The sequence below is a fragment of the Lacerta agilis genome, chromosome 2 (genome assembly GCF_009819535.1).
Source record: "Lacerta agilis isolate rLacAgi1 chromosome 2, rLacAgi1.pri, whole genome shotgun sequence".
In the NCBI taxonomy this organism is placed as follows: Eukaryota; Metazoa; Chordata; class Lepidosauria; order Squamata; family Lacertidae; genus Lacerta; species Lacerta agilis.
The window spans coordinates 102662701-102686502 of record NC_046313.1 but is presented as its reverse complement, the minus strand read 5'-3'; the positions used below and the strand labels follow the sequence as shown (position 1 = coordinate 102686502).

At 49.1% G+C, this 23802-nt stretch overlaps 2 protein-coding genes across 2 annotated transcripts; both read left to right on the top strand.

The window, feature by feature from the left end:
• Window positions 1-1372: 1372 nt before the first annotated feature.
• On the top strand, window positions 1373-15627 carry LOC117042341 (zinc finger protein 2-like). The gene is made up of 7 exons (XM_033141891.1): window positions 1373-1462; window positions 2707-2778; window positions 4262-4388; window positions 6624-6737; window positions 8873-10004; window positions 14188-14351; window positions 15608-15627. The coding sequence occupies exons 1-7, from the start codon at window positions 1373-1375 to the stop codon at window positions 15625-15627; spliced, it is 1719 nt and encodes a 572-aa protein (XP_032997782.1).
• LOC117042010 (zinc finger protein 436-like) lies at window positions 14333-22308 on the top strand. Its single transcript, XM_033141446.1, has 2 exons — window positions 14333-14351; window positions 20611-22308. Exon 2 carries the CDS (start codon window positions 20625-20627, stop codon window positions 22227-22229), a length of 1605 nt encoding a protein of 534 aa, XP_032997337.1. The 5' UTR covers window positions 14333-14351; window positions 20611-20624; the 3' UTR covers window positions 22230-22308.
• The last annotated feature ends 1494 nt before the right edge of the window (window positions 22309-23802 follow it).

Below are 23802 nucleotides of genomic sequence, written 5' to 3'. Positions count from 1 at the left end.
GACAGATTAAACCATAACCTCATCCTTCTCCCACCCGTCAACATTTCTCTCTGTTGTGCCTCATTATACAGCCAGCCAGTCCAGCCAGCCTGCACTTTTGGCTGCTGCGATAGTTAGAAGAGAAGAAATACTTGTTTTCTGGCACTTGAGACTCCAGAGTCCAGACATACACTTGTCTAGTTTCCACTTTTTCCCCTTTTGACTCTGTTTTGGGGTACTTGCTTTGAGATGTGATGGTTAAGTACCAGGACTTCAATGAACAAATCCCAGTACAGTATACTGGTTCCCCCATCAGGGTTCACAATGAACATTTTTGGTGATAGTTACAGGTAGGTAGCAGTGTTGGTCTGCCAGTCGAAACAGAATAATTTTTTTTAAAAAAATCCCTTTCAGTAGCACCTTAGAGACCAACTTGGTAAGTTAGTTCTTGGTATGAGCTTTCATGTGCATGAAGTGTGCATGCACACAAAAGCTCATACTAAGAACTAACTTAGTTTGTTTCTAAGGTGCTACTGGAAGGAAATTATTATTATTATTATTATTATTATTATTATTATTATTATTATTATGTTTCAATTTTTGGTGCTGATCTCCTTGCTTCACTCAGCCAAGAGGGCCTCAGGCTAACGTAGCGTCTCTTAATAAACCTTCTCTGACCCTCTCCCTAAGGAAGGTACTTCAGAATTATTGTTTTTTAATGGTTTTTATGCCAGGGTCAAATATGTTTCAAGCCACGTCACCATTGCTCCGAAATATCTGGTTAATCAGATCGAAGGCGACACAACCTGAAGTTGCTTAGAGAGACACTTGAGATCATCTTGGGCCACGCTCAGACCCAAACTCTTCTTCTTCTTCTTTTGAATAACAAAGTGGGAGTGGCAGGGAGGAAGAACAGAAGTCAAATGAATGGATGTTTCTAGGAGAGGGCGTTCCACTAGGAGGATATACCTGGTGTGGGGAGTGGGGGGCCTTTTACGGATGTATTTTTAGTGGTAGGCTTATCTGATATTCTTCTAGTCCATAGGTTGGGGGGGGGCGTCATTACCAAGTTCCGCATTCCCCCGTCATTGAAATGGTTTCTTCCACCTCTAGCTTCACGATCGCTCTTCTCTCGGGACGCGAAGTCCCTTTGCACCCGTTTTTCTTCCGCCTTCATGAGGACTAGCAGCGCGCAAGTTCAGCCTCCTTTTAAAGGTTCCTTCCACCCACCGCTCCCCCTTAAGTCGTTGGAGGCGTTGATGCTGCCGTGTTCCCCTTCCTTCCTTCCTCCCCCCCCCCCACTTGTAGGATTTTGTTTGGGGCTGGCACTGGGAACGGGGGGAATTGGGCAACTCAAGGAGCCAGTCCGCTTCACCGACCGCCTGTTGCAGAAATGCTGGAGCGAAGAGACGCCGCGAGTGCCGACGTCCAAAGTGAAAATTTTGCAAAGGCTGCAGGAGGTCCTGAGCGGAAAAATATTGAGGTACAGCGGTTTTGGGGGTCGTGGGCAAGCCTTCTATCTGTGAAGTGGTTTGAAGATCTCGCCAAAGGGGCCCCGCAGCAGCCGCCGCCTTAAACTATCTGCTATGGCCTGGGTGGCTTTCATGAGGTTAAAATGGGCAGAAATTAAGACATTCTTAACCCACCGACAGAACATCTGTTCTGCAGGTCTCAGGTTCAATCCCCGGCATCTCCAGGCAGGGTTAGATTCTACCAATGGTCTCACTCGGTATAAAACAGCTTGGGAAGGCAGATTCCTGTCCCCCACAGCAGCATCCACACAATCCCACCCAATGGGTGGAATTTCACCCATTGTGGGATTGGGTCAGATGGACTCAAGATTTCAGGCACAAATCTGCCACCCCTGAAATTTCCCCTTTTTTCTTGTCTCCAGAGAGTTTTGTGGCAGCTTTAAAAGACCAGCTGATTTATTATGACACAAGCTTGTGTGTGATATTCTAAAAGGTACATCTTTTTCCTTGCCAATTGCATGCAGAAGTGGAGCCACGATATTCCCACCTCTCTTCCCCCTTTTCTTCCTAATGTCTCAACAACAAAAACTGATCTGTAAAAATGTTATACGGAAAAATACGAGATAGACATTGCACTACCTTTGTAAATCAAGAAAATCTTTAATAAATTTTTTTTTAAAGCCCACATCCTAGCTATGGTAACTATTGTGGAATAATCAATCTGGAACAGAGGTGCGTAATTGCATGTGTTTTACCTAGTTGGTTTATTACATCTTTATTGTTAATATTAGTGGAGTTGGGGGTGCCCAGCCATGAATGATATCTTCAGAAATCCAAAAATGAGGAACCATAGAATTGTAGAGTTGGATGGGACCCCAAGGGTCATCTAGTCCAACCCGCTGCAATGCCTCTTAACGTAAGTACACAGGAAGCTGCCTTGAAATTGAATCAGAGCATTGGTTCTTCTAGAGCAGGATTGCCTACACTCTCAGACAGTGAAATCTCTCTCAGCCCTAACTGGAAATGCCGGGTATTTGAACCTGAGACCTTCTACCTGCCAAGCACTTGCCCTACTGCTCAGCTAAGGCCCTTCCTATTTTGGATGGCCACTACCCCAGTTGTTACACATCTTCTAAAATCTTCTAAAATATTGGGCTGGGTGGTGGCGAAAGGAGAGGAAGCGGCATGAATCTGGAATATCCAAGATTATATATATCCCAGTTTGAGAGTGCAGAATATCATTCTCTTTCTGCAGATCAACTCTGATGAATCTCAGCCCCCAAGTGGCAGAAGTAAAATGCACTCAGCTGCTGAGCAGCACCCCAAGGTAAGACAGGAGAGGAAGATTGTGCGGGGTCAAGGTTTTTGTGCACTGATAGGATTGGGGCTCATCTATGCTGTCATTCCATGCAGACAGTAAGCTTCCTGGTCTGTTGGTGGTGGTCCTCTAAATCCCTGTCTTTCCCATGCTTTCCCCACTCTCCAGATTTTTCTCATTACCCTAACCTTTTTGGCATATCCTTGATATGAGAAAATCCGGGTTGAAAGGGTAGGGGGGAATATGGGAAGGCAGGGATTTGGAAGAGAACATCATGTGGGCAGCAGAAAATTGATGGGTGTCCAAGAAGCTTACTGGCCACATTAAAGGACAACATGGAGGAGCCCTTAAAGGTGAAGGTAAAGGGACCCCTGACCATTAGGTCCAGTCGTGGATGACTCTGGGGTTGCGGTGCTCATCTCGTGTTACTGGCCAAGGGAGCTGGCGTACAGCTTCTGGGTCATGTGGCCAGCATGACTAAACCGCTTCTGGTGAACCAGAGCAGCGCACGGAAACGCCGTTTACCTTTCCGCCAGAGCGGTACCTATTTATCTACTTGCACTCTGATGTGCTTTTGAACTGCTAGGTTGGCAGGAGCTGGGGCTGAATAACGGGAGCTCACCCCATCGCGGGGATTCAAACCGCCGATGGTTTCCTCAGGATCCCCAGCCACTCTGGGCAGCTTTCAACCAGATATTAAAAACAATACAGCATCAAACATTAAAAACTTCCCTAAACAGGGCCGCCTTCGGTTGTCTTTTAAAAGTAAAATAGTTGCTTATTGCCTTGACATCTGCTGGGAGGGAGTTCCACAGGGCAGGAGCCACTACCGAGAAGGCCCTCTGCCTGGTTCACTGTAACCTCACAGCAAGGAAACCGCCAGAAGGCCCTCGGAGCTGGACCTCAGTGTCCGGACTGAGCGATGGGGGTGGAGACGCTCCTTCAGGTATACAGGACCGAGGCCGTTTAGGGCTTTCAAGGTCAGCACCAACACTTTGAATTGTGCTCGGAAACATACTGGGAGCCAATGTAGGTCTTTCAGGACCGGTGTTATATGGTCTCGGCGGCCGCTCCCAGTCACCAGTCTAGCTGCCGCATTCTGGATTAAATGCAGTTTCCGAGTCACCTTCAAAGTTTGCCCCACGTAGAGCGCATTGCAGTAGCCCAAGCGGGAGATAACCAGAGCATGCACCACTCTGGGAAGACAGTCTGTGGGCAGGTAGGGTCTCAGCCTGCGTACCAGACGGAGCTGGTAGACAGCCGCCCTGGACACAGAATTAACCTGCATGCCTGGTCCTTCAGGGGCACAGTTACCCCATTCAGGATCAGGGAGTCCTCCATACCAGCCCGCCCCCTGTCCCCCACCTGTACACCTGACCTAAGCCCACCTGGGTGTGGGAGAGAGATCTGGACTGCAGGTATTCTTCCTCTCCTGCCGCTTGCCCTTTTGAGTCTTAAAAACACAGTGCTGGCTCTTTTTCCTCTGCTTTAGGAGCCTACAATCTTTGAAGAGGTATCTGTGGTTCTCATGGAAGAAAAGGAGTTCACCTTGGACCCCTACCTCCTTGCCCTCAGCGGGAATAACATCCAGCAGTATTGCACCATGCTGTCCTGGCTGGGTAAGTCTTGCATCTTCCATTACAATTTATGTAGCATTTCTCCCACCTGCTTCCCAGCCATGCAGTTTGGTTTCACAACAATCCTGTGAGGTAGGTTAATTGGAGCGGTCGTGGTTTTCCCCAGGGCTCGATTTAGGTTTGATGAGGCCCTAAGCTACTGAAGGTAATGGGGCCCTTTATATGTCCAGCTGTCCTTTGTCAACTACAAATTGTCGCTGTTTTTTGTGTGTTGAATATATGCTATATGGTAATTTAGGTATCTAAAGCCATTTGCACATGCAGAATGTAGGCACGCTATATCTAGAAATGAGCAAACCAGTGATCTTTTAGGGAGCAGGCTAGCAGGCAGGGTCCATCACTTACATCATAGGAGCCTACACAACACAAAACACTGTTACTGTATGTCGGTTTTATTTTATTTGTTTTTTATTTTATATTTTGGAAATGTACATCCAGTTTTCCCCTCCATAATTGTTTGGGGGGCCCCAAGATTGTGGGGCCCTAAGCTGTACCTTGTTTAGCTTATACGTAAATCTGGCATTGGTTTCCCCACAGCTACCCTGTAAACTTGATCATTAGCAAGATTGTTGATACAGCTATTATTATTATTATTATTATTATTATTATTATTATTATCCACCACTTCATGTTTCAATGAAGTCTCTAAGCTCTTTGCAACATTATAAAAATGTCACAAATACAATTTAAAACACCCACACTTAAAAGCGGCACAGAGCAATTGGATGAAAACCTCTTTTAAAGCATTGATATAAGCCAGGGGTTGGCTAGGTTTACCTTTCCTGGGCCATTTCACTCCAGTGGAGATCCCTCTGTGGGCTGGATCGCGCACGCAATTTCCGGTGTCTGCACAGACACGATTTCAGGCACCGCAGAAGCAAGTCGCCGCGCCACTTTAGTGCAGCGCGCAGGAACTCGCCGAGCTGACAGCTCAGTTTGGGGGCGGCTCGTGGGCCGGTTAAACGACCCCTGTGGCTGCTTGTGGCCCATGGGCCTTAGGTCGCCTACCCCTGATATAAGCTCAAAAGAGGTCTTCTAAAAAGACAGTATAAAGATTTGGACTCATTGGCAGGCTTTGACTAAACTTTCGCAACTATAGAAAAGTTAAAACCAGCAGGGCATAGAAATTGTTTAATAAATCAATACAGAAGTACGGGGGGGAGCTAAAGAGGGGGGAGGGGAGAAATATGGATATATAAATTGTTTAATTAAGATTTGTGTAAAATTTGTTGTCATAATTTGAAAATTCAATAAAAAATTATTTTAAAAATAAAATAAAAAGTGGTCTTCCCCAGGCACCACTTGAAAATTGGTGATTTTGCTGCCCATTGTAGCAAATGGCACGCCGGGTACCACTCTGGGAGGGGGTGACAAGATGGCCTCTGCCTCCCCCCAGCTGTAGAGCGGCCGAGGGGGAAATTTCAGACTGAAATTTCCAGGTGTCAGAAAAAGGTTGTTTACGTATGCCATTACTGCGGCCCATGTTTTGTTATCCTCTGCTTGCAGACTTATCATATAGAATAAGTGAACAAGAAGAACATACGTTTAGAGAAGATTGGAAGATGTTTATTGAATATATGGGAAATAACTGTGTACAGCTGAAAACTCTGGCAGCGTTAAGATAAATTCAACAGTGTAAATAAGTTACGGTGGATGTAATAATGGAATACTGAATGGTATTGTTTCTGTAAAATATGCAGGGATTTATGATATGCAAAATGAACCATGGAAAGAGCAGAAGGGAAGTCATTGATATCTTAAGGATGTAAAAATGAGTACTTTAAATTGTAAAACAGAGAATTTAATAAAAAAAATTATGTATATAAAAAAGGAGGCCACAAAAATAAGTGGTGCAAATTGACCCTAAGCATGTTGACTCAGAAGTAAGCCCTCTTGAGATTATGTAATCCTGCAATATTATATATTGAAACTAGGTCATTTCTGAGTTTGGGGGAAGCTGGGAGTTATAATTGACGTCTTTGAGGGCACCAGGTTGGGGGATGCTAGCCAGCAGCCGTTCTCCCGAGTTTCAGGCTCAGATATTTCTCATCACCTGCTACTCCTGGACTCCTTAGCTGAAGATTATAGGAACTGAACTTTTGACATTTCCAGTGAAAAGCATGTGGCCTGCTGCTAAGCTGTGTCTGCTGTAGCAGAGAGTGAGCTGAACCTCTCCTAATATATTTGTTCTCTTTCTTTTGCTCTCTGGCTGAACAGAATTGAAGAATCCCAAGCCTGAAATTTACTTCGAGATGGAGCAAGGCGTCACATTGCCCCTCTCGCTGGCCCACGTTGTCGAGGAGTTTGATATTCTGCCGTGTTTATGCCAAGGTGAGGAATGGTGTGTTCATCCCTGAACAAAGCGGCCGAGGAGGTCACCCACATTACAGATGAGGAGAGTGAGGCAGAAATGCAGAGGTGCTTAATTGTTCCACACTGAGAATCAATTCAAAGGGACAGAAAATATTTGGTGCGGTCCAGTCCTCCCAGAGCTGTACTACTGCGAGAGGTTCGCTTGTAATTTGTAATGATAGCGACCAGGGTGTGTCGCAAACATGTTGCAATTAAAACAGCTACAGTTTAAATCATAAAAGAAAATCACAAACAACCAAGGGCAAAGTAGCGAAACAATCAGGTTGTTGCGGGGATTGCAGGGTATATGAACATTCACCTTTATAAAAAGAACACCCTGCACACAGAAATATAGCAGGTCAAGGTGAAGGCATTTCCATTTGTGGTTTTTTTTTAAAACAGATAATTTTTTATTGATTTTAAATAAAACACATACATAGATATAACATAACACAAAATTTTCCCAACTAATCGACTTCCCTTCTTCCTTCTTATGTCTTCTTTACATCATTCTTATATTCTGCACAATTGATTCATTTCATCATCTTCTAAACTCATTTTTCTCTAACATTTTAACAAAATATTGTCTATCATTTTGATTTTATTCATTTTAACATAACTATTCTTTCACCCTATGAGATCTACGTCATTCTTGAAGGCATTTCCATTTGTGTGTGTTTGTTCAAGTGTGTGCAAAGTAGCCCTTAGGATTCTGTGCACATTTTATAATTCCGCAATTTTATTTTATTTTTTTAAAAAAATCTAAACAAGACTACTGTGTAGACACCCTCATTAATTTCAGTAGGTCTATGCTGAGTGGGACTATCAGGAATCCTTGAGCTATTATTGCCTTCTGGATGGAAAGGAGAGCAGTTGAAAGAGCTGGGTATGTTTAGCCAAAGATTTAAGGCAGGTGTGGTGGGGAACCTTTGACCCTCCAGATGTTGCTGAACTCCAACTCCCATCAGTCCTAGCAAGCATGGCAAGGGATGATGGGAGTCGTAGTCCAGCAACATCTAAGAGCAGCGTTTCCCAAACTTGGGTCTGCAGCTGTTTTTGGACTACAACACCCATCACCCCTAGCTAGCAGGAGCAGTGGTCAGGGACGATGGGAATTGTAGTCCAAAAACAGCTGGTGACCCAAGTTTGAGAAACGCTGATCTAGAGGACTGACCCCCGGACCTGATTTAAGGAGAGACAGAACTGTTTTCAGTGGCTCCAAAGGGTGGGTCTAGAACTAATAGGTGGAAATGGAAAGCAAGCAAATTTTGGCTCAACAGTGGGAGAAAATGGGAAGAGCTGTTCACCCGTGGAAGAGAGGCTGCCATGGGAGGTGATAATGGATCCTTCATCACTGGTGGAATTTAAGCGGAGACTGCCATAGTTGCAGATTCCTGCGCTGGGCAGAGGGCTGGACTACATTAGGGGTGGGGCGACCCTACAAATGTTGCTGAACTACAACTCCCTGTTGTGATATTATTACAAGCCGAGCTGCAAACGCCTCAGCAGCGAGGTTCACATGACTATGTGTCTGTTTTCATCCTGTGGGAAAGCCACTGGTCCTACCAGCATTCCCACACACTTGATGTTTTGTACTGTACTGTTGTATTTTGCTTTTGGTTCTGGCTCGAGAGATGCTGGACGCTATTGTGGACAGCTCTGAAATCATGAGCTGGCAAGCAGAGACATACTCGGCATTTAATCTGCAATAAAGTAGTTTTTAGCCTTCACGGCTTGTGTGTGTTGTTCTTCAAGCTGGGGAACAATCACATATTACTAATGTGCCCCTGGACTCGAGTAGCCAGGAGGGCACGCAAGCTTCGTCCCTACCTGGGGATCAGTCTCACCGCTTGCCCCCGCGGGACATTTCATAACACTCCCATCATCCCTGGCCATTGGCCAGGTTGGCTGAGACTCCTGGGAGCTGCGGTCTGACAACCTCTGGAGGGCCACAGCTTTCGTATCCCTGATCCAGCTCCCCCACTGTTATACCTTTAGTGTGTTAATAGGCAGACCTGCCTCCGGCATGCTTTCTGCCCAAGGCTGGATTCTTGCTCCGTTTTCAGAACTGGGTCATGCTGACTCATTCCTGTCTTTCCTTGTTATCCAAGCAGACAACAGGACACTGCAGGAGCCCGAATCCCTGCAGCAGGAGAGCGCTGCCGTGCCGCTGGTACGACTGCAGTATAATTTTGTGCCGGAATTGGAAGGCGGCGTCCTCCAGGGGAAACCTTCGGCCGGCAGGACCGTTTCGGAGATCCAGCAGGGGGCAGGCCTTCAGGCGAGGAGCGAGGAGCCCGTTTCCTCCGGGGGAAACCCTGGCATGCCTCCAGAGGCGCCGAGATATCACCCCTGCCGGGAAGGGCCGGTGGGACATTTTGATCCAACGCTCCCAAAGCAGGAAGGCTCCCGGCAGCCGGCTGCAATGCGCTTTGCCGCAGAGACCCTTTCGCAGGGATCTGAGCGGAGCGGTGCCCGAGATGTTGCTGGGCTCAACCTGCTTCTGAGAAAGGGAGGGCATCGCTGCGAAGGCAATGCTGAAGAACCCACCAACCACCCAAGCAAAGGAACTTCTTGCCTCTGCTTCAATGCCAGTGAAGGCATCGGCGAGTCTTTCCAGATTCGTGAGGGAGCTTGTGCCAGAGAGGGATCTTTCTCGGGTCCCAGAGAGGGAGGCAAACCCGCTCTGAAGCTAAACCCCACTGCCCCCAAGCTGGTCCCCCCTGAGCAGCCCCGCAAAGGCCGTGGCGGCAGACCCCCTGTCAGTTTTAGCGCAGCAAACCTCGCCGCACACCAGGAAATCTTCACAGATGAGCGGCAGGAACTCTCCAGCCCCCTTAACCTCCAGCGCCTTCCCAGCCCAGCAGGAGACAAGGTAGAAAAACCGTTCAAGTGTCCCGACTGCGGGAAGGGCTTCTTGCACCGGTCAAGCATTCCCAGGCACCGGAACCTGCATTGCCTGGGCGCCCTGCCCCAACAGAAGAGCCCCTGGGGGGAGAACCCCCTTCGTGGCCCCGGCCCTGGTGGGACGGGCTTGGCTGAAAAAAAGCAATGCAACGCTTGCAAGCGACTCTCCTTCCCACATCCGGGGGTACAGAAGCAGCGGCCAGCTGGCAAGGAACCCTTCCGCTGCCCCGACTGCGGCAAAACGTTCGCCGAGAAGTCTTCGATGGTCAGGCACCGGGCGCTGCACCAAAGCGAGAGGCCCTTCAGGTGTCTCTGCTGCGGCAAAAGCTACACCCAGAGGTGCCATTTGAAGAGGCACCAACAGAAGAAGCACGCGGCGATTCCCTGATATCGGAGGGCAGCTTTGGCCTCGGGTGTCAGAGGGCGAGAGCTGCAGCTGTATGTCTCACTGTTGTGGAGCCCATGTGAATTGTCCAGGGAACGCAGCTCTCTCTCTCTCTCTCTCTCTCTCTCTCTCTCTCTCTCTCTCTCTCTTCTTCAGTACCAGAGTGGAGGGCATGAATACTTTCATCAGAGTCCTCCAGCCTGAGATCAGGAGAAGGGGGCCCTCCTGGAGGTTCCTGGACTTCAACTCCCATCAGCCTCAGCCAGCATTGCCAGCAGCCGGGGATGATGGGAGCTGCAGTCCAACAAATGTCTGGAGGGCCATAGGTGCCTGCCTCTGATCATTGCTTCAATCTCCACTTAGTTCCTTTCTTTTTGTGTGGGGCGGGGGGCGGGGGGCGGGAGAAGCCAAGGAAGTTGCCTATCAACCTGCCGGAAACAGCATCCATTCACTTCGAGGCTGATCTGGGGCCCTCTAGACTTTGGGATCGTTTTTCTCTCCGAGGCAGGAAGCTTCTCATATTCAGAAGAAACAGGAAACCGTGGCTTGTTATAAGCCCACGGACAATTAAACTTCATTCTCTCACATGCAAAGACCCCTGAAGAGCACCTAATGCTCACTCTCTCTCATTCCCATCGCAACAAATAATGCCAGTTCTTGTGCTTTGGTCCCAAAGGGTCAGAGAAGCACTCTAGCAAGTGTCAGTTGTGCTTTCAGATCTGCAGAGGAGACCCGTCACCAAAGCCCACTGATGAATAAAACTCATGGGATAGTACTGCAGGGAGGACCTTAACCCTTCCATGGAGCTGTCACTCAAAGTTGGCTCTTGTCTTCCTTACTGAGTTTCAGGCATGGCCTGAAAACACCCCTCTTTAAGCCATACCGGTGCTGTTTGTTGGTTTTATTAGGATTTCTCCTGCAGGTTTTTTTTTATTAATGGTTTGTATTCTTTAAGAGCAGGGCTTCTTAGTTTGCATTTTACTGTTTTATCGTGCATGTTGCTATTTTAACTGGAGGGATGCGTAAAACCCCCTGGGTTCGTTCGTTCTTTCTTTTGATGAAGGGTAGTTAAAACATTGTAAACAAATAAATATTTTGAACACACAAGCCTGGCACAGATGTTTAAGCCTCTGTCAACTACTGCTCTGGCTGTAATGAGCGTAACTTATATTTAAAGAAAAGAAAAGAAAAGAAAAATAAAATGGTACTCTGCTGGAAGACAGAGTGGCTAGTCAAAATTCAAGCTGTTTTCTGGTGACCTGCTAAAGTCTGTGGATGTTAGAACCACAAAAAACCCTTAAAGGCAACTTTTGCCAGTGCTGGCTGGGGCAGATAGGAGTTGTAGTCAAAAACTCCAGGAGGGCACCGGGTTGGCAAAGGCTGCCTTAACTTTTAAGGGCTGTGTGAGCAATGAACCTATTACTGTAAAAGCCAGGCTCCACGCCCAGTGTGGCCAAACCAGTCATTACTTCCCTAAATCTGCCTCTGCCCGGAGCCCCTCAACCAGCAGGACCCCACTGCAGCAGCAACTGCCCACTTGAGAGAGCCAGTGTGGTGTAGTGGTTAAGAGCGGTGGTCTCGTAATCTGGTGAACCCGGTTCGCGTCTCCGCTCTTCCACATGCAGCTGCTGGGTGACCTTGGGCTAGTCACACTTCTCTGAAGTCTCTCAGCCCCACTCACCTCACAGAGTGTTTGTTGTGGGGGAGGAAGGGAAAGGAGAATGTTAGCCGCTTTGAGACTCCTTCGGGTAGTGATAAAGTGGGATATCAAATCCAAACTCCTCCTCTTCTTCTTCTTCTTCTTCTTCTTCTTCTTCTTCTTCTTCTTCTTCTTCTTCTTTTTACTAACTACTACTAGCGAAAATCCCTGCAACTGGTATTCAGAGGCACAGAGCCTCTGGTTACAACAGGCACCATGCTTAACATTTTATTTATTTATCGCATTTATAGCCCACCTTTCCTCCAAGGCGGTGTACTCGGTTCTCCTTGTTTTATCTTCTCAACAACCCTGTAAGGTAGGTGAGTCTGAGAGGTAGCGACTAGCCCAGGTGTCACCCAGTGAGCAAGGGATTTGAACCCTAGTCTCCCAGGTCGAAGTCCGACACTAACCCAGTGGTTCTCAAACTTTTCCCTCTTGGGGACCACCCTTTCAGAATAAACATTTGCTCACACCACACTGAATTTGTCCCTCCCAACTCTACAATTCTATTGTAAGAAATACATTGGAAAACCAAAAAGAAACAAGTCCTAGCAGCGCTTGATTTTATAACACAGAACACAACTACTTCATAATATAATCACGGGACATTCAGAAAGTATGAAACAATGCAGCTACCCAAGTTCATGAATCATTCCCAAAATATAATTATAAACGAGCCTCATACTTTAAGTATGTATACAAAACTCGGTGAGAGGTGTGAGCATGCTTTTGCCAGGTAACCTCATTTATATTGGGTCATAATCCTCACCTCATCAACACGAAGAAAACTCCCCCCCCCCACACCCCGAGTTTTCATATCTGCAAGAGTGGAAAATCCCCGTTGACAACAATATGTCATTGAGAACTGTAGAAAAATAGCTAACACTGGAAGAGAGGTGTGGGTCTTCTTTATGGTTGTATATCCAACAAATTCTTTTGATATACAGTACTAAGGTTCACTGGCGTAGGAAAGGTGGGGCGTAGAGGGCAGGGCGCCCCGGGCAGCGCGATCCCAGTAGGGTTCCATCTTGGCTGCCCCACCTACCCGTGCTGTGCAACCCACCCCAGAACATGCGCCACGCCCATGTGAGTGGCGCGCCCCGCCCCCAGAACGCGCACCAGCCCAGCCCCCACCTGCTTCCTGCCCCCCCCCCCCCAGTGCCGGAGCATGAAGCTCCACCGCTGCTAGGGTTGCCGTGTTTCACAAAGCAAAATTCGGGACACCCGCAACATTGTTGAGCTTTTTAAACCCAAATTGTGGAGCTTTTTTGGGTCAACCTGCCAAAAGTAGTGAATTTAAGCTTTAGGAGCTGTTTCCAATTATTTTCCCATCACGTTGACATACATCAGATTTGGCAACAATACCCCCCTGATGTGGTTTTTACACCCGGACTCCAGGACATGCCAGGAATTTTCCTGACATATGGACGCGGGTGGCGCTGTGGTTGAATCCCACAGGGTGAGCTCCCGTTCGAAAGCACATCAAGTGCAAGTAGATAAATAGGTACCGCTCCGGCGGGAAGGTAAACGGCATTTCCGTGTGCTGCTGTGGCTTCGCCAGAAGCGGCTTAGTCATGCTGGCCACATGACCCGGAAGCTGTCTGTGGATAAACGCTGGCGAGATGAGCGTGCAACCCCAGAGTCGTCAGCTACTGGACCCACGGGTCAGGAGTACCTTTACCTTTACCTTATCGCAAGCCTAGATATACTATACTAGGGGTCCCCAAACTAAGGCCCAGGGGCCAGATGCAGCCCAATCACTTTCTAAATCCGGCCCTCAGATGGTCCGGGAATCAGCGTGTTTTTATATGAGTAGAATGTGTGCTTTTATTTAAAACGCATCTCGTGGGTTATTTGTGGGGCCTTCCTGGTGTTTTTACATGAGTAGAATGTGTGCTTTTATTTAAAACGCATTCTGGGTTATTTGTGGGGCATAGGAATTCGTTCATATATTTTTTTTAAATATCATCCGGCCCCCCCCCCCACAAGGTCTGAGGGACAGTGGACCGGCCCCCTGCTGGAAAAGTTTGCTGATCCCTGTACTATACACTGCCCTGCAATGTTTACATGTTTCTTTTATTGCCTCTGAATGTTCCCGCCGCGCTCGCTATCCTCTCCTGCCAAGCCCTTTGAGAGCCTCTGCTCTAACCACTGCACCACACTGTCTCTCAGTCACGACCCATCCCCAAGCTGCATATATTCTCCAAGAATCCTTCCCAGTCAAAACACGAAGGCTGTGAGATGATTTTGTGTCTTTTTGTGTGTGTGGTTTTTTTTTTTGCCGGGAAGAGTGATTTTATTCCTTCCTTCTTTCCTTCCAACCCCAAAGCTCTTGCTCCGCTGCCACCAGAGGGCTCTGGCCAATTTAAAAGGCTCGGGAGCCCTGCTCTCTCCCTCTCTTTGTGTGTGTCTTTTTTTCTTCTCGCTTTTACGCGCAGCGTTTCTCGGGATGAGTTTCCTGTATCAGGCTCTCGCTGCATCCGGATCAGCGGGAGCGAGCCTCGCACCGGGAACTGGAACAGCAGCCGCCGCCGCTGCCGCTCGGACGAAGCGACGCCCGATCCCTTCCCCTGCCTTCCCCAACCCCCTTCGCCGGACCGAGGTGGGAACTCCCTCCGGCCAAAGCGGCTCCAGAGGGCTCCGCCCAGGCTCTCTTCTGCAGCCATTCAGCCAAACGCTCCACCCGCCCTACACCCTCCTGTGGTCCCGGGCGGAGGGATGGAGAAAGCCGTCCATGAGGATGATGGCCATTTGTCCGACGCCCCCGGGGTGGGGAAAAGGGGGGGGGCGGGTTCTGAAAGGAGGTGCAATTCACAAGAGAAGCGGGGGAAGGAGACAGGCTGCCGGGTAAAAAGCCCACGTCGTCCAGGATCCCAAGAGAGGAGCCGCGTTTCGGAGGAGAAAAAAAAATTCCCTCCCTTCGCTTCTCTTGGCTTTCTTAAACGTGCTGTTTCCAAAGTCTGCCTGGGAGGCTGTTTCTGGCTGGAGAAAAGGGGCTGGGTCTCTTATCCGAAGGATAATTATATACTGGATGGAACAGGGAAAAGGACCCTCTTGTTAGGCTATTGCAGCTTCCGACCTCCCTGGCGATTAGGGCTAACAGTGGGGGGGGGGGTTTGGCGTTCCGCAACATCTGGAGGGCCAGAGGTTCCCCATCACTTCTGCAGGAAAGCCCTCTGGGGAGTCTGGATGCCCCTCTGGGGAGTCTGGATGAGCGCGGGACCTTCCTTTCCCCCTCCCCTTGAGAAGCATTCCCCACCCCCACCCCCTAGGGTGGGATTTCACATGCTTTGGGGTGCGAAGGTTGCGTATGGCCTCATCTGCATTGTTACTTTCCTTAGGGCGTTTGGATCCCCACCCCTCAGCCAAAAAGCCTCCCCAAGTAGCTTGTGTGCCATCCGAGAAAACAAGGCAAAGCCCCTTCCTGCAGGCTTGCAGTTGAAAAGTCAGGGCACAAAAGGAAAAGGGGACCCGGAGGGAAGAGGAAAGATGCAAACTCCGACCGGCACCCGTTCTTAAAATTAAGCATTGCTTTTTCCACCTCCGCCATCAAAGGCAGTATGCAAGTTTTTCCTGGGTGGGATGCACAGAGTAGGGTGTGGTGACGCCCCAGAAGGGGTGGCGGACCGAGTCCTCAAGTGGGTTTAAGGCATGCGTACATGGAAAGCACATTTCCTCCCCCAAGAATCCCGAGAACTGCAGTTTACCCCTTGCAGAACTACGGCTCCCAGGCTTATTTCCTGGAGTTAGTTCAAATAGTTGGGTGTGTAGGCATCCTCAGGAGGCCTGGGCGTTAATTCAGCCAAGCAAGGAGGAGGTGTGTTGCACAATCTCATTTTAAAAATGTGTGCCTTTCAGGTTTCTGCGGGGAGGCTTAGGGGCCCGAAAGAGGGAGAAGCAACAGGCCGTGCACATTTTCAGATGTGTGCATAATCGTGAGGCCTAAAGATCGCTTAAAATCCAGGGTAGGCTTTTCTAAGAAATGCAACTCTTGATTCTGTTTGTTGTTTGCACAAAGAACCTTAGTAGACCAAAGTCCTCCTACCTGCATTGCGGGGGACGGGACACAGGAGAGTATTAATTTTGGCATCGGTGGGGTAACTTGAGCAGTCCCTCCAGGCTAGATTATTCCCCCCCTTGAAAGCCCTTGCAGTTGCATAAAGCCGAGTTAATTACGTCAGAAAAGTTAATTAGCAGGCTGAAAACAGGCTCCCTGATCAACACCTGCTTAATCAAAGGTTATTTTTCAATGCAGAATTGGGTATTTTTGTGCTTTGGCGTAAATTGGGGGTTGGCTTGAGTTGCCGAGCACTTGCGAAACCAGCCACTTTGCTCCACCCCCACCCCCACCCCCCAAAAAGGGATATGATTGACGGTTTGTGTGCATGTTTTTCCTGTTGCTTTCCTTTTTGCTTGAGCAATTGTCTTGGTAGGGTTAGGATCACAAGCTTGCGATTTCTGCTTTTGCCTTCTGCGTTTCCATTTATTCTGGGTATCGGTACTGCGAGAAAGCATCGCTTGCTTAAACAGCCTGCCCCGCGTGGTCACCTGAGAGTGCGATAGCTCGGTAAAAGTGCGGCTTTCTTTTAAATTGTTTGTTGTTGTTCAGTCGTTCAGTCGTGTCCGACTCTTCGCGACCCCATGGACCAGAGCACGCCAGGCACGCCTATCCTTCACTGCCTCTCGCAGTTTGGCCAAACTCATGTTAGTCGCTTCGAGAACACTGTCCAACCATCTCATCCTCTGTCGTCCCCTTCTCCTTGTTCCCTCCATCTTTCCCAACATCAGGGTCTTTTCCAGGGAGTCTTCCCTTCTCATGAGGTGGCCAAAGTACTGGAGCCTCAACTTCAGGATCTGTCCTTCTAGTGAGCACTCAGGGCTGATTTCTTTGAGAATGGATAGGTTTGATCTTCTTGCAGTCCATGGGACTCTCAAGAGTCTCCTCCAGCACCATAATTCAAAGGCATCAATTCTTCGACGATCAGCCTTCTTTATGGTCCAGCTCTCACTCCCATACCTTACTACTGGGAAGACCATAGCTTTAACTATACGGACCTTTGTCGGCAAGGTGATGTATTTGCTTTTTAAGATGCTGTCTAGGTTATTATTTCACAAAACCGAGAGACCGATTGATCGTAATAAAACCTTACAAAGTGGTTTACAAAAAGAGTAAGATTCGCAGTGTGGATTTTGCTTTGTGGGTGTGTCCGTCCCATGACTTTTACCTTTGGCCTGTGGCATCCAAAAGTAAAACCTCTTCCCAGTTGTGTGACAGAGATGCCTCTGCGGGAGAAAATATGGTTGTAATGACCCACATGGTCCAAGAATTATGCTGCAGGAATACAGGAGCTCGCCTTACAGCGAGTCAGACCATTGGGGGGGGGGTAGTATTCTGTTATTGTTTTTATTTTTATTTTATATGTTGTCATCTTTTTTGCGAACTGCACCGAGACGTCCGGGTATAGGGCGGTATATAAATTCGATCACCTTAAAAATTCTAGCAATTATATCCTACTTTTTCTAAACACAATCTATGCTGCTGCCGTTAATTCAGCTAATTTCCAGTTCAAATCTCTATCTTTTCGCATTTTTTCATATAGTCTCTGAATTTCTTCCAATCTTCTTGCACCCCTTCCTCCCTCTGGTCTCGGAGTTTTGCAGTCAGTTCAGCGAGTTCCATATATTCAATCAACTTCATCTGCCATTCTTCCACTGTCGGTAGATCTTCACTTTTCCAATACTTCGCTATTAAAATCTTAGCAGCTGTTGTGGCATACATAAAATCAATCAATAATATCACCTACACTGACTGGCAGTAGCTCTCCAGGATTTCAGACTGGTTTCTTGGTGCAGCAAGAGTAGCAAACTCCAAAAGAGGCATCCTGTTTTTCATCCTATTCTCCATAATGCAGGCTGGCTACCAACCAACAGGAGAGCCCTGCAGGATCGTTTCGCCCAGCGTACCATTTCAAACATTTCCCCGCAATATGACGCTGCCAGCTTCACTTGCAGCCTCTTCTTAAGGCTTTCCTTTCTTTTAACATTTCTTAGACAGTAGAAATGGTACCGGTAATTGATTTCAGAAGGCACTCTTCCGTTCTGCCACCACTTTCCATTCTTGGTAACATGGTTGTAGTAGTAGAGTCCTTTAAGTTCCTGGGCTCTATAATTTCTTACAACTTAAATTGGTCAAGCAACATCAATAGTATTATTAAAAAGGTCCACCAGAGGCTGTATTTCCTGCGTCAACTTAGGAAATTTAAATTGTCCCAGGAAGTGTTGATCCAATTCTACAGAGGAATCATTGAAACTATTCTCTGTAATTCTATAACAGCTTGGTACGGTACAGCCTCCAAGAGAGACAAGAAAAGGCTCCAACGAGGTGTAAGAATTGCAGAAAGGGTAATTGGTGTTAGCTTGCCTTCAATAGAGACAATTTATGCTACCCGAGTTAGGAAGAGAGCAGAGAGAATTGTAGCAGATCCTTTACATCCCGGTCATCATCTGCTTGATTTACTTCCATCTGGACGTCGCTACAGGACTTCATATACAAAATCGGCCAGGCACAAGAATAGTTTTTTCCCTTGTGCCATTAAATTGTTAAATTCGTAGTTGTGTAGCTGAAGGGGAGGTAAATTATGGGTGGGGTTTCTTTGCTTCTTTGTATTGTGAGAGGAACAGTGTCTGTATGTTTACATTGCAATGTAGCCGAAACAAATTCCAAAATGTACCAGTACTTGGCCAATAATAAATTATTCCTATTCCTAACACTGCTGATGCATGCCGGTTGATATCTCCATTGCACGGCTGCTCCCCAAAATATTGGGGTTTCCTTTCCTGGAACTTTTTGAACTCATGCTGTGTCTGCTGCACGACCAAACCTGCATCTACGCAAACCGGGGCTGATCTTGTGATTCTTGCCTCACATGCAAAAAGTCCCAGGTTCAATCTAGGTAGGTTTGGGAGTGTCCCTGGCCTGAGTCCTTGGGTAGCTGCTGCCAGCCATGTAGGCAGCGCTAGCTAGATGGAGCAATGGGCTGACTCGGTATAGGACAGCTTCCTATGTTCCGACGTTGCTTCCAATGGACTCTGTACACTGCAGAGCGCCATTCCAATGACCCCCCAGCCACCTGCCCCCTCCATCAGGCAAATTAAGCCCCGACATGGAGTGCCCGGGGGGGGGCGTGTCTCTTCCTACCCCAATCTGAAAGTCAGCCTACATTTGCATCTTTAAATATAAATTAGCACGTGTGTGTTTTATACCACGTTGTGTTAGAGGCTCAAAGTCTTCTAAATACCAAGATGTTCTCATGGGCGAGATCACAGACGTTGAGACTTTTATCGCTCATCTTGGTGGCCTCTCAACAGGCATAATCAGATGCCACATGATGACAGCAAGGAAGGTGCTGGACTACAAATCCCATCGCCCCCTGTCAGCATGGCCAGCGGTTGGGGATAATGGGAGTTGTAGTCCAGCAACATCTATTGTAGGGGTGGCTGATAAGGTTCCCCCCCCAGATGTTTCTCCCGTCATCCCTGACCATTGGCTGCTCCTTTCTTTTTTGAAATAATTTTTATTTGATTTTACAAATACAAGGTTATAAACATCCAAATATAAATCCATATACAGAGATTCCTCCGAATCTCGCGACTTCCCCCCCCCCACCCCTTCCATGGGGTCCCATTTTGAACATTTACAACTGCATATTCTTCCATACTCTCACTTTTATATCAATCCGTATTTGTTAGACTACAATTGAAATCAAAATCCTGCTTATTATTATTATTTATTTATTTATATCCCACCCATCTGGCTGTGTTTCCCCAGCCACTCTGGGCGGCTTCCAACAAAATATTAAAATACAATAGTCCTTCAGATATTAAAAGCTTCCCTAAACAGGGCTGCCTTCAGATGTCTTTTAAAAGTCTGGTAGTTGTTTCTTCCTTTGACATCTGGTGGGAGGGCGTTCCAGAGGGCGGGCGCCACCACCGAGAAGGCCCTCTGCCTGGTTCCCTGTAACTTCGCTTCTCGCAGTGAGGGAACCACCAGAAGGCCCTTGAAGGTGGACCTCAGTGTCCGGGCAGAACGATGGGGGTGGAGACGCTCCTTCAGGTTTGTTTCCATCTGCTTACTGTGGTCTCCTAAATAACTTATCATTTCCCCCCATTCTTTTACAATTTTTTGTCCTCTTGGTTTCTGAGTTTTCCAGTCAGTTTGGCCATTTCAGCATAGTCTATCAGCTTGGTTTGCCATTCCTCTCTGGTAGTGGGACCTTGCCTTCTTTCCATCTCTGGGCTAGTAACATCCGGGCGGCTGTTGTCCCATACATTAAAAAACCTTTTTGACCATTGGCTATTCTAGCTGGGGCTGAAAGTCTTAACATCCAGAGAGAACCATGTATGGTCCCTGATCTCTAGGATGGCACGTTGGTTAAAGCGTTTGACCCATGAACACACATCGCCATGAGCCAGGAATGGCGAGCCTGTGGCAGCCCAGATGTTGGCCTCCGCAACTCCCATCAGCCCCTAGCCAGCATGGCCAGTGGTTGGGGATGCCGGGAGCTGCAGTCTAGTAACATCTGGAAGCTACAGGACCACATCTGGAGGTTCCTCTGCCTCGGAGCAATGGGTTGCCTTGCAGAAAAACAGCACCGATTATCTTGAGCATCTAAAACAGTGTTTCCCAAACTTGGGCCTCCGACTGTTTTTCGGACTACAGTTTCCATCATCCCTGACCACTGGTCTTGCTAGCTAGGGGCGATGGGAGTTGTAGTCCAAAAACCCATGTTTGGGAAGCACTTATGTCAGGAAGTATAGTTGTGAATACCATGTGACATCTGGGCTCTCCTTGTTTATCCCAGCAGGTGATGGAACAATGAAGGACCCAAACGGGAAGACTCTTCAGGAGGAGGAAGAGGAGGAGGAGGAGGACTTTGGGCCCCAAGTCGAGCTGCACTTCACCATCTTGGAAGAATCGGAAGGCGGCATTTCTCAGGGGAAGCTCTGGCACTGCGAGATCGATGCTGAGCTGCAGCCCGCCGACTCCTGCCAGCCAGAGCTGGACGATGACTCCGTTTACTCTGACCTGTCGCGCTCCCCATCCCCAGAACTCCAGGAGGTCCTCCCGCACCCTGACCGGGGAGCCAGAGAGAGGCGTGCGGCGCCTTACCCTCCGCAAGGTCCCGAGCAGCAGGTGGAGCTCCATTTCACCATCCTGGAGGAGTCGGAAGGGGGCATCTCCGAGGGGAAGCTCTGCGCGAGTGAGGTCAGGCCGGACGAGCCCCTGCAGGCCGGCTACCCCGAACGCCCCTGGGATGGTCCCGTTCCCTGGAGCAGGAAGCTCAGCCCGCCGTTGGAGGCGGCGAAGCCTTCGTTCCTCCCGGCTGAAGGCCGGCTGGAAGGAGAAACCAAAGGCGAGGCCCCTGCGCAGGAGGCCTCCGACCAGCAGGTGGAGCTGCACTTCAGCATCTTCGACGACCCCGAGGAAGGCAGCCTCTCCCAGGGCGCTGAGGATTACCCGATGTGGGAGAGCCCGTTCAAGCCGGCCATGTACCCGGGGAACTACCCGAAGGAGGACTGGGATATGTCCATCGACAGCCTGGGGGACGTCTTTGAGGCGTCCTTCCAGCAGCAGTTCTACCCCGGCGGGCGGGTGTACCCGTGCAGCGAGTGCGGGCGGGTGTTCAACCGGAAGTCGACGCTGACGCGCCACTGGCGGACCCACACGGGGGAGAAGCCCTACTCGTGCCTCGACTGCGGGCGCAGCTTCAGCCTCAACCTGAACCTCCTCACCCACCAGATGACCCACACGGGGGAGAAGCCCTACAAGTGCCCCGACTGCGGGCAGAGCTTCACCCGCAGCACCAGCGTCACCCGGCACCAGAGGAGCCACCGGGAGGAGGACGGCCCCTACAAGGGCGACCTGTGGGAGGAGGCTTTCCCCTACGTGTTCCCGGGCCCTTTCCCCTACCCGATGCCCCCCATGGTGGAGGAGAGGCCCTACCCGTGCCCCGACTGCGGAGAGGCCTTCGCGCACAGCGGCAGCCTCAACCGCCACCTGCGCATGCACCGGGGGGAGCGGCCGTACCGGTGCGTCATGTGCGGCGAGGGCTTCTGCTCCATGTCGAAGCTCTGCCGCCACGAGAGGATCCACATGGTGGAGAAGCCCTACCACTGCGAGATCTGCGGGAAGAGCTTCGCCGTCAAGTCCACGCTGACCCGGCACCAGATGCTGCACCAGGCCGAGAGGCCCTACATGTGCCCCCACTGCGACAAGGGCTACGTCCAGCGGAGCCACCTCGCCAGGCACCACCACAAGGCGCACCCCGGGGTGCCCTTCAACCCCGTCAAAGCGAACAGTATGCCCGCCACCATCTTGGATTCCGACAACCACGTCACCTATTTCTGGGGCGACGAGGAAACGGACGGTCCCGCCGAGCCTTTCCCGACTCAGTTGATCTACTCGGGAGCAGACTCCTGAGAGCTAAGCCTCGCCTGAAGCTACAGGTGCATCTTCCACCCGCCACCCTTTGCCCGGGAGAGAAGCACTTTGGACAGGCCGGCCTCTTACGCTCGGTCTTTTTTGGGGGGGGTGTTCAGTCTTTTTCTGGGGGTCTTTTGGATCTTAAGAGCTTGAGGATTTAGCCCTCCGGAGTTGATTCCCAGTGCGGGGTTTCGTTACGGACTCGGTGCCAAGATTTCTTTCTCGCTGCTTTTTTCTCTCTTCTTCTTTTTTGAGTCTGGATGCTAGCGTAGCGCCTATGGAGAGGCTCGGCCCTGTTGCCAGCGTTCCTCCGCCTTCTCTGACCCACGGTCCCCGTCCCTCCTGGTCAGTGGCGCAGACATCAAAAGTTCCCCTGCCTGTTTGCGGCAGCTGGACCCCATCACTACGGCGGGCGATGGACAGACTGGCTTCACACGGACCGCTTCTCACGCTGCTTTGGAGGGGGAAAGGGGGATCGGCCTGCTCTGTAGCAAAATGTCTAGTGTTAGGGGAGGTGGGCAGGAGCTTGGGAGTTCACCTGAGTTTGTTTTTCATTTGTAGTAGGGGGGTTGTTATTTTTCCTGAACAGAAAACTATGCCTTGTTTTATCTCCTTAAGTTTCTGGTGAGAATGCTTGAAAAAATTAGTAAAATATGGAAATGGAGAGGACAACAACAGCAACAAAATACCCCAGAGCCAAAATTCATATGGCAGTGGTTTCCTTGTCTTTTTTTTTTTTTTTTTTTGGTGAGGGGGCAGGGGTGCTGGAGGTTTCGGATACTGCAGAACCAAGGCTTCCCTCAATTCATCCTCAAATCCTTGAGAGCCAGTGTGGTGTAGTAGTTAAGAGCGGTAGACTCGTAATCTGGGGAACCGGGTTCGCGTCTCCGCTCCTCCACATGCAGCTGCTGGGTGACCTTGGGCTAGTCACACTTCTCTGAAGTCTCTCAGCCCCACTCACCTCACAGAGTGTTTGTTGTGGGGGAGGAAGGGGAAGGAGAATGTTAGCCGCTTGGAGACTCCTTCGGGTAGTGAAAAGCAGGATATCAAATCCAAACTCTTCTTCAAATGTGCTCCCTTTCTTTTCCACCCCTCCCCCTACACAGCTGTAGCAGATTTTAGGAGACCATAAAGAAGGTGGCGCACACTCTTGCCTTGAGATCTGCCTCCTCCATAGGCAGAGTGGAAGACTCCTAGGGATCATAGTATCGGGCCCTTCATGCCCGTGTTTACATTTTTAAGGATGCAGACTGGGAGAGAGAGAGAGAGTAGGAAAAGAAAGAGTAATATTTTCTGTTTTGAAATCTAGAACATTTCCTTTTTTTCTGCACAGTACCAAAGCCAAAATTGGTGGCTGAATTCCATCAGTACTGTGGGGAGGTACCGGTGCAAAAGTTCTTGCAAAATCATCAGCATGGTTGTATCTATATCACAATAGCAGCCTCACAACTGGCATTTCGGGGAATTCTGGGAAACAGGGGGAAAAAATCAGTATAAGGTTTAAATCGGTGGTAAAAGTCAGAGCAGGTTTGACAGGTTCGACCTGCCACCTTGATTCAAAAAATGCGCC

Coding starts and splice junctions, on each gene's coding strand:
- LOC117042341 (XM_033141891.1), top strand. CDS start 1,373: ATGCTGGAGCGAAGAGACGCCGCGAGTGCCGACGTCCAAAGTGAAAAT. Junction 2,779..4,261: donor CTGCTGAGCAGCACCCCAAG/GTAAGACAGGAG, acceptor CCTCTGCTTTAG/GAGCCTACAATCTTTGAAGA. Junction 6,738..8,872: donor TCTGCCGTGTTTATGCCAAG/GTGAGGAATGGT, acceptor TTATCCAAGCAG/ACAACAGGACACTGCAGGAG.
- LOC117042010 (XM_033141446.1), top strand. CDS start 20,625: ATGAAGGACCCAAACGGGAAGACTCTTCAGGAGGAGGAAGAGGAGGAG.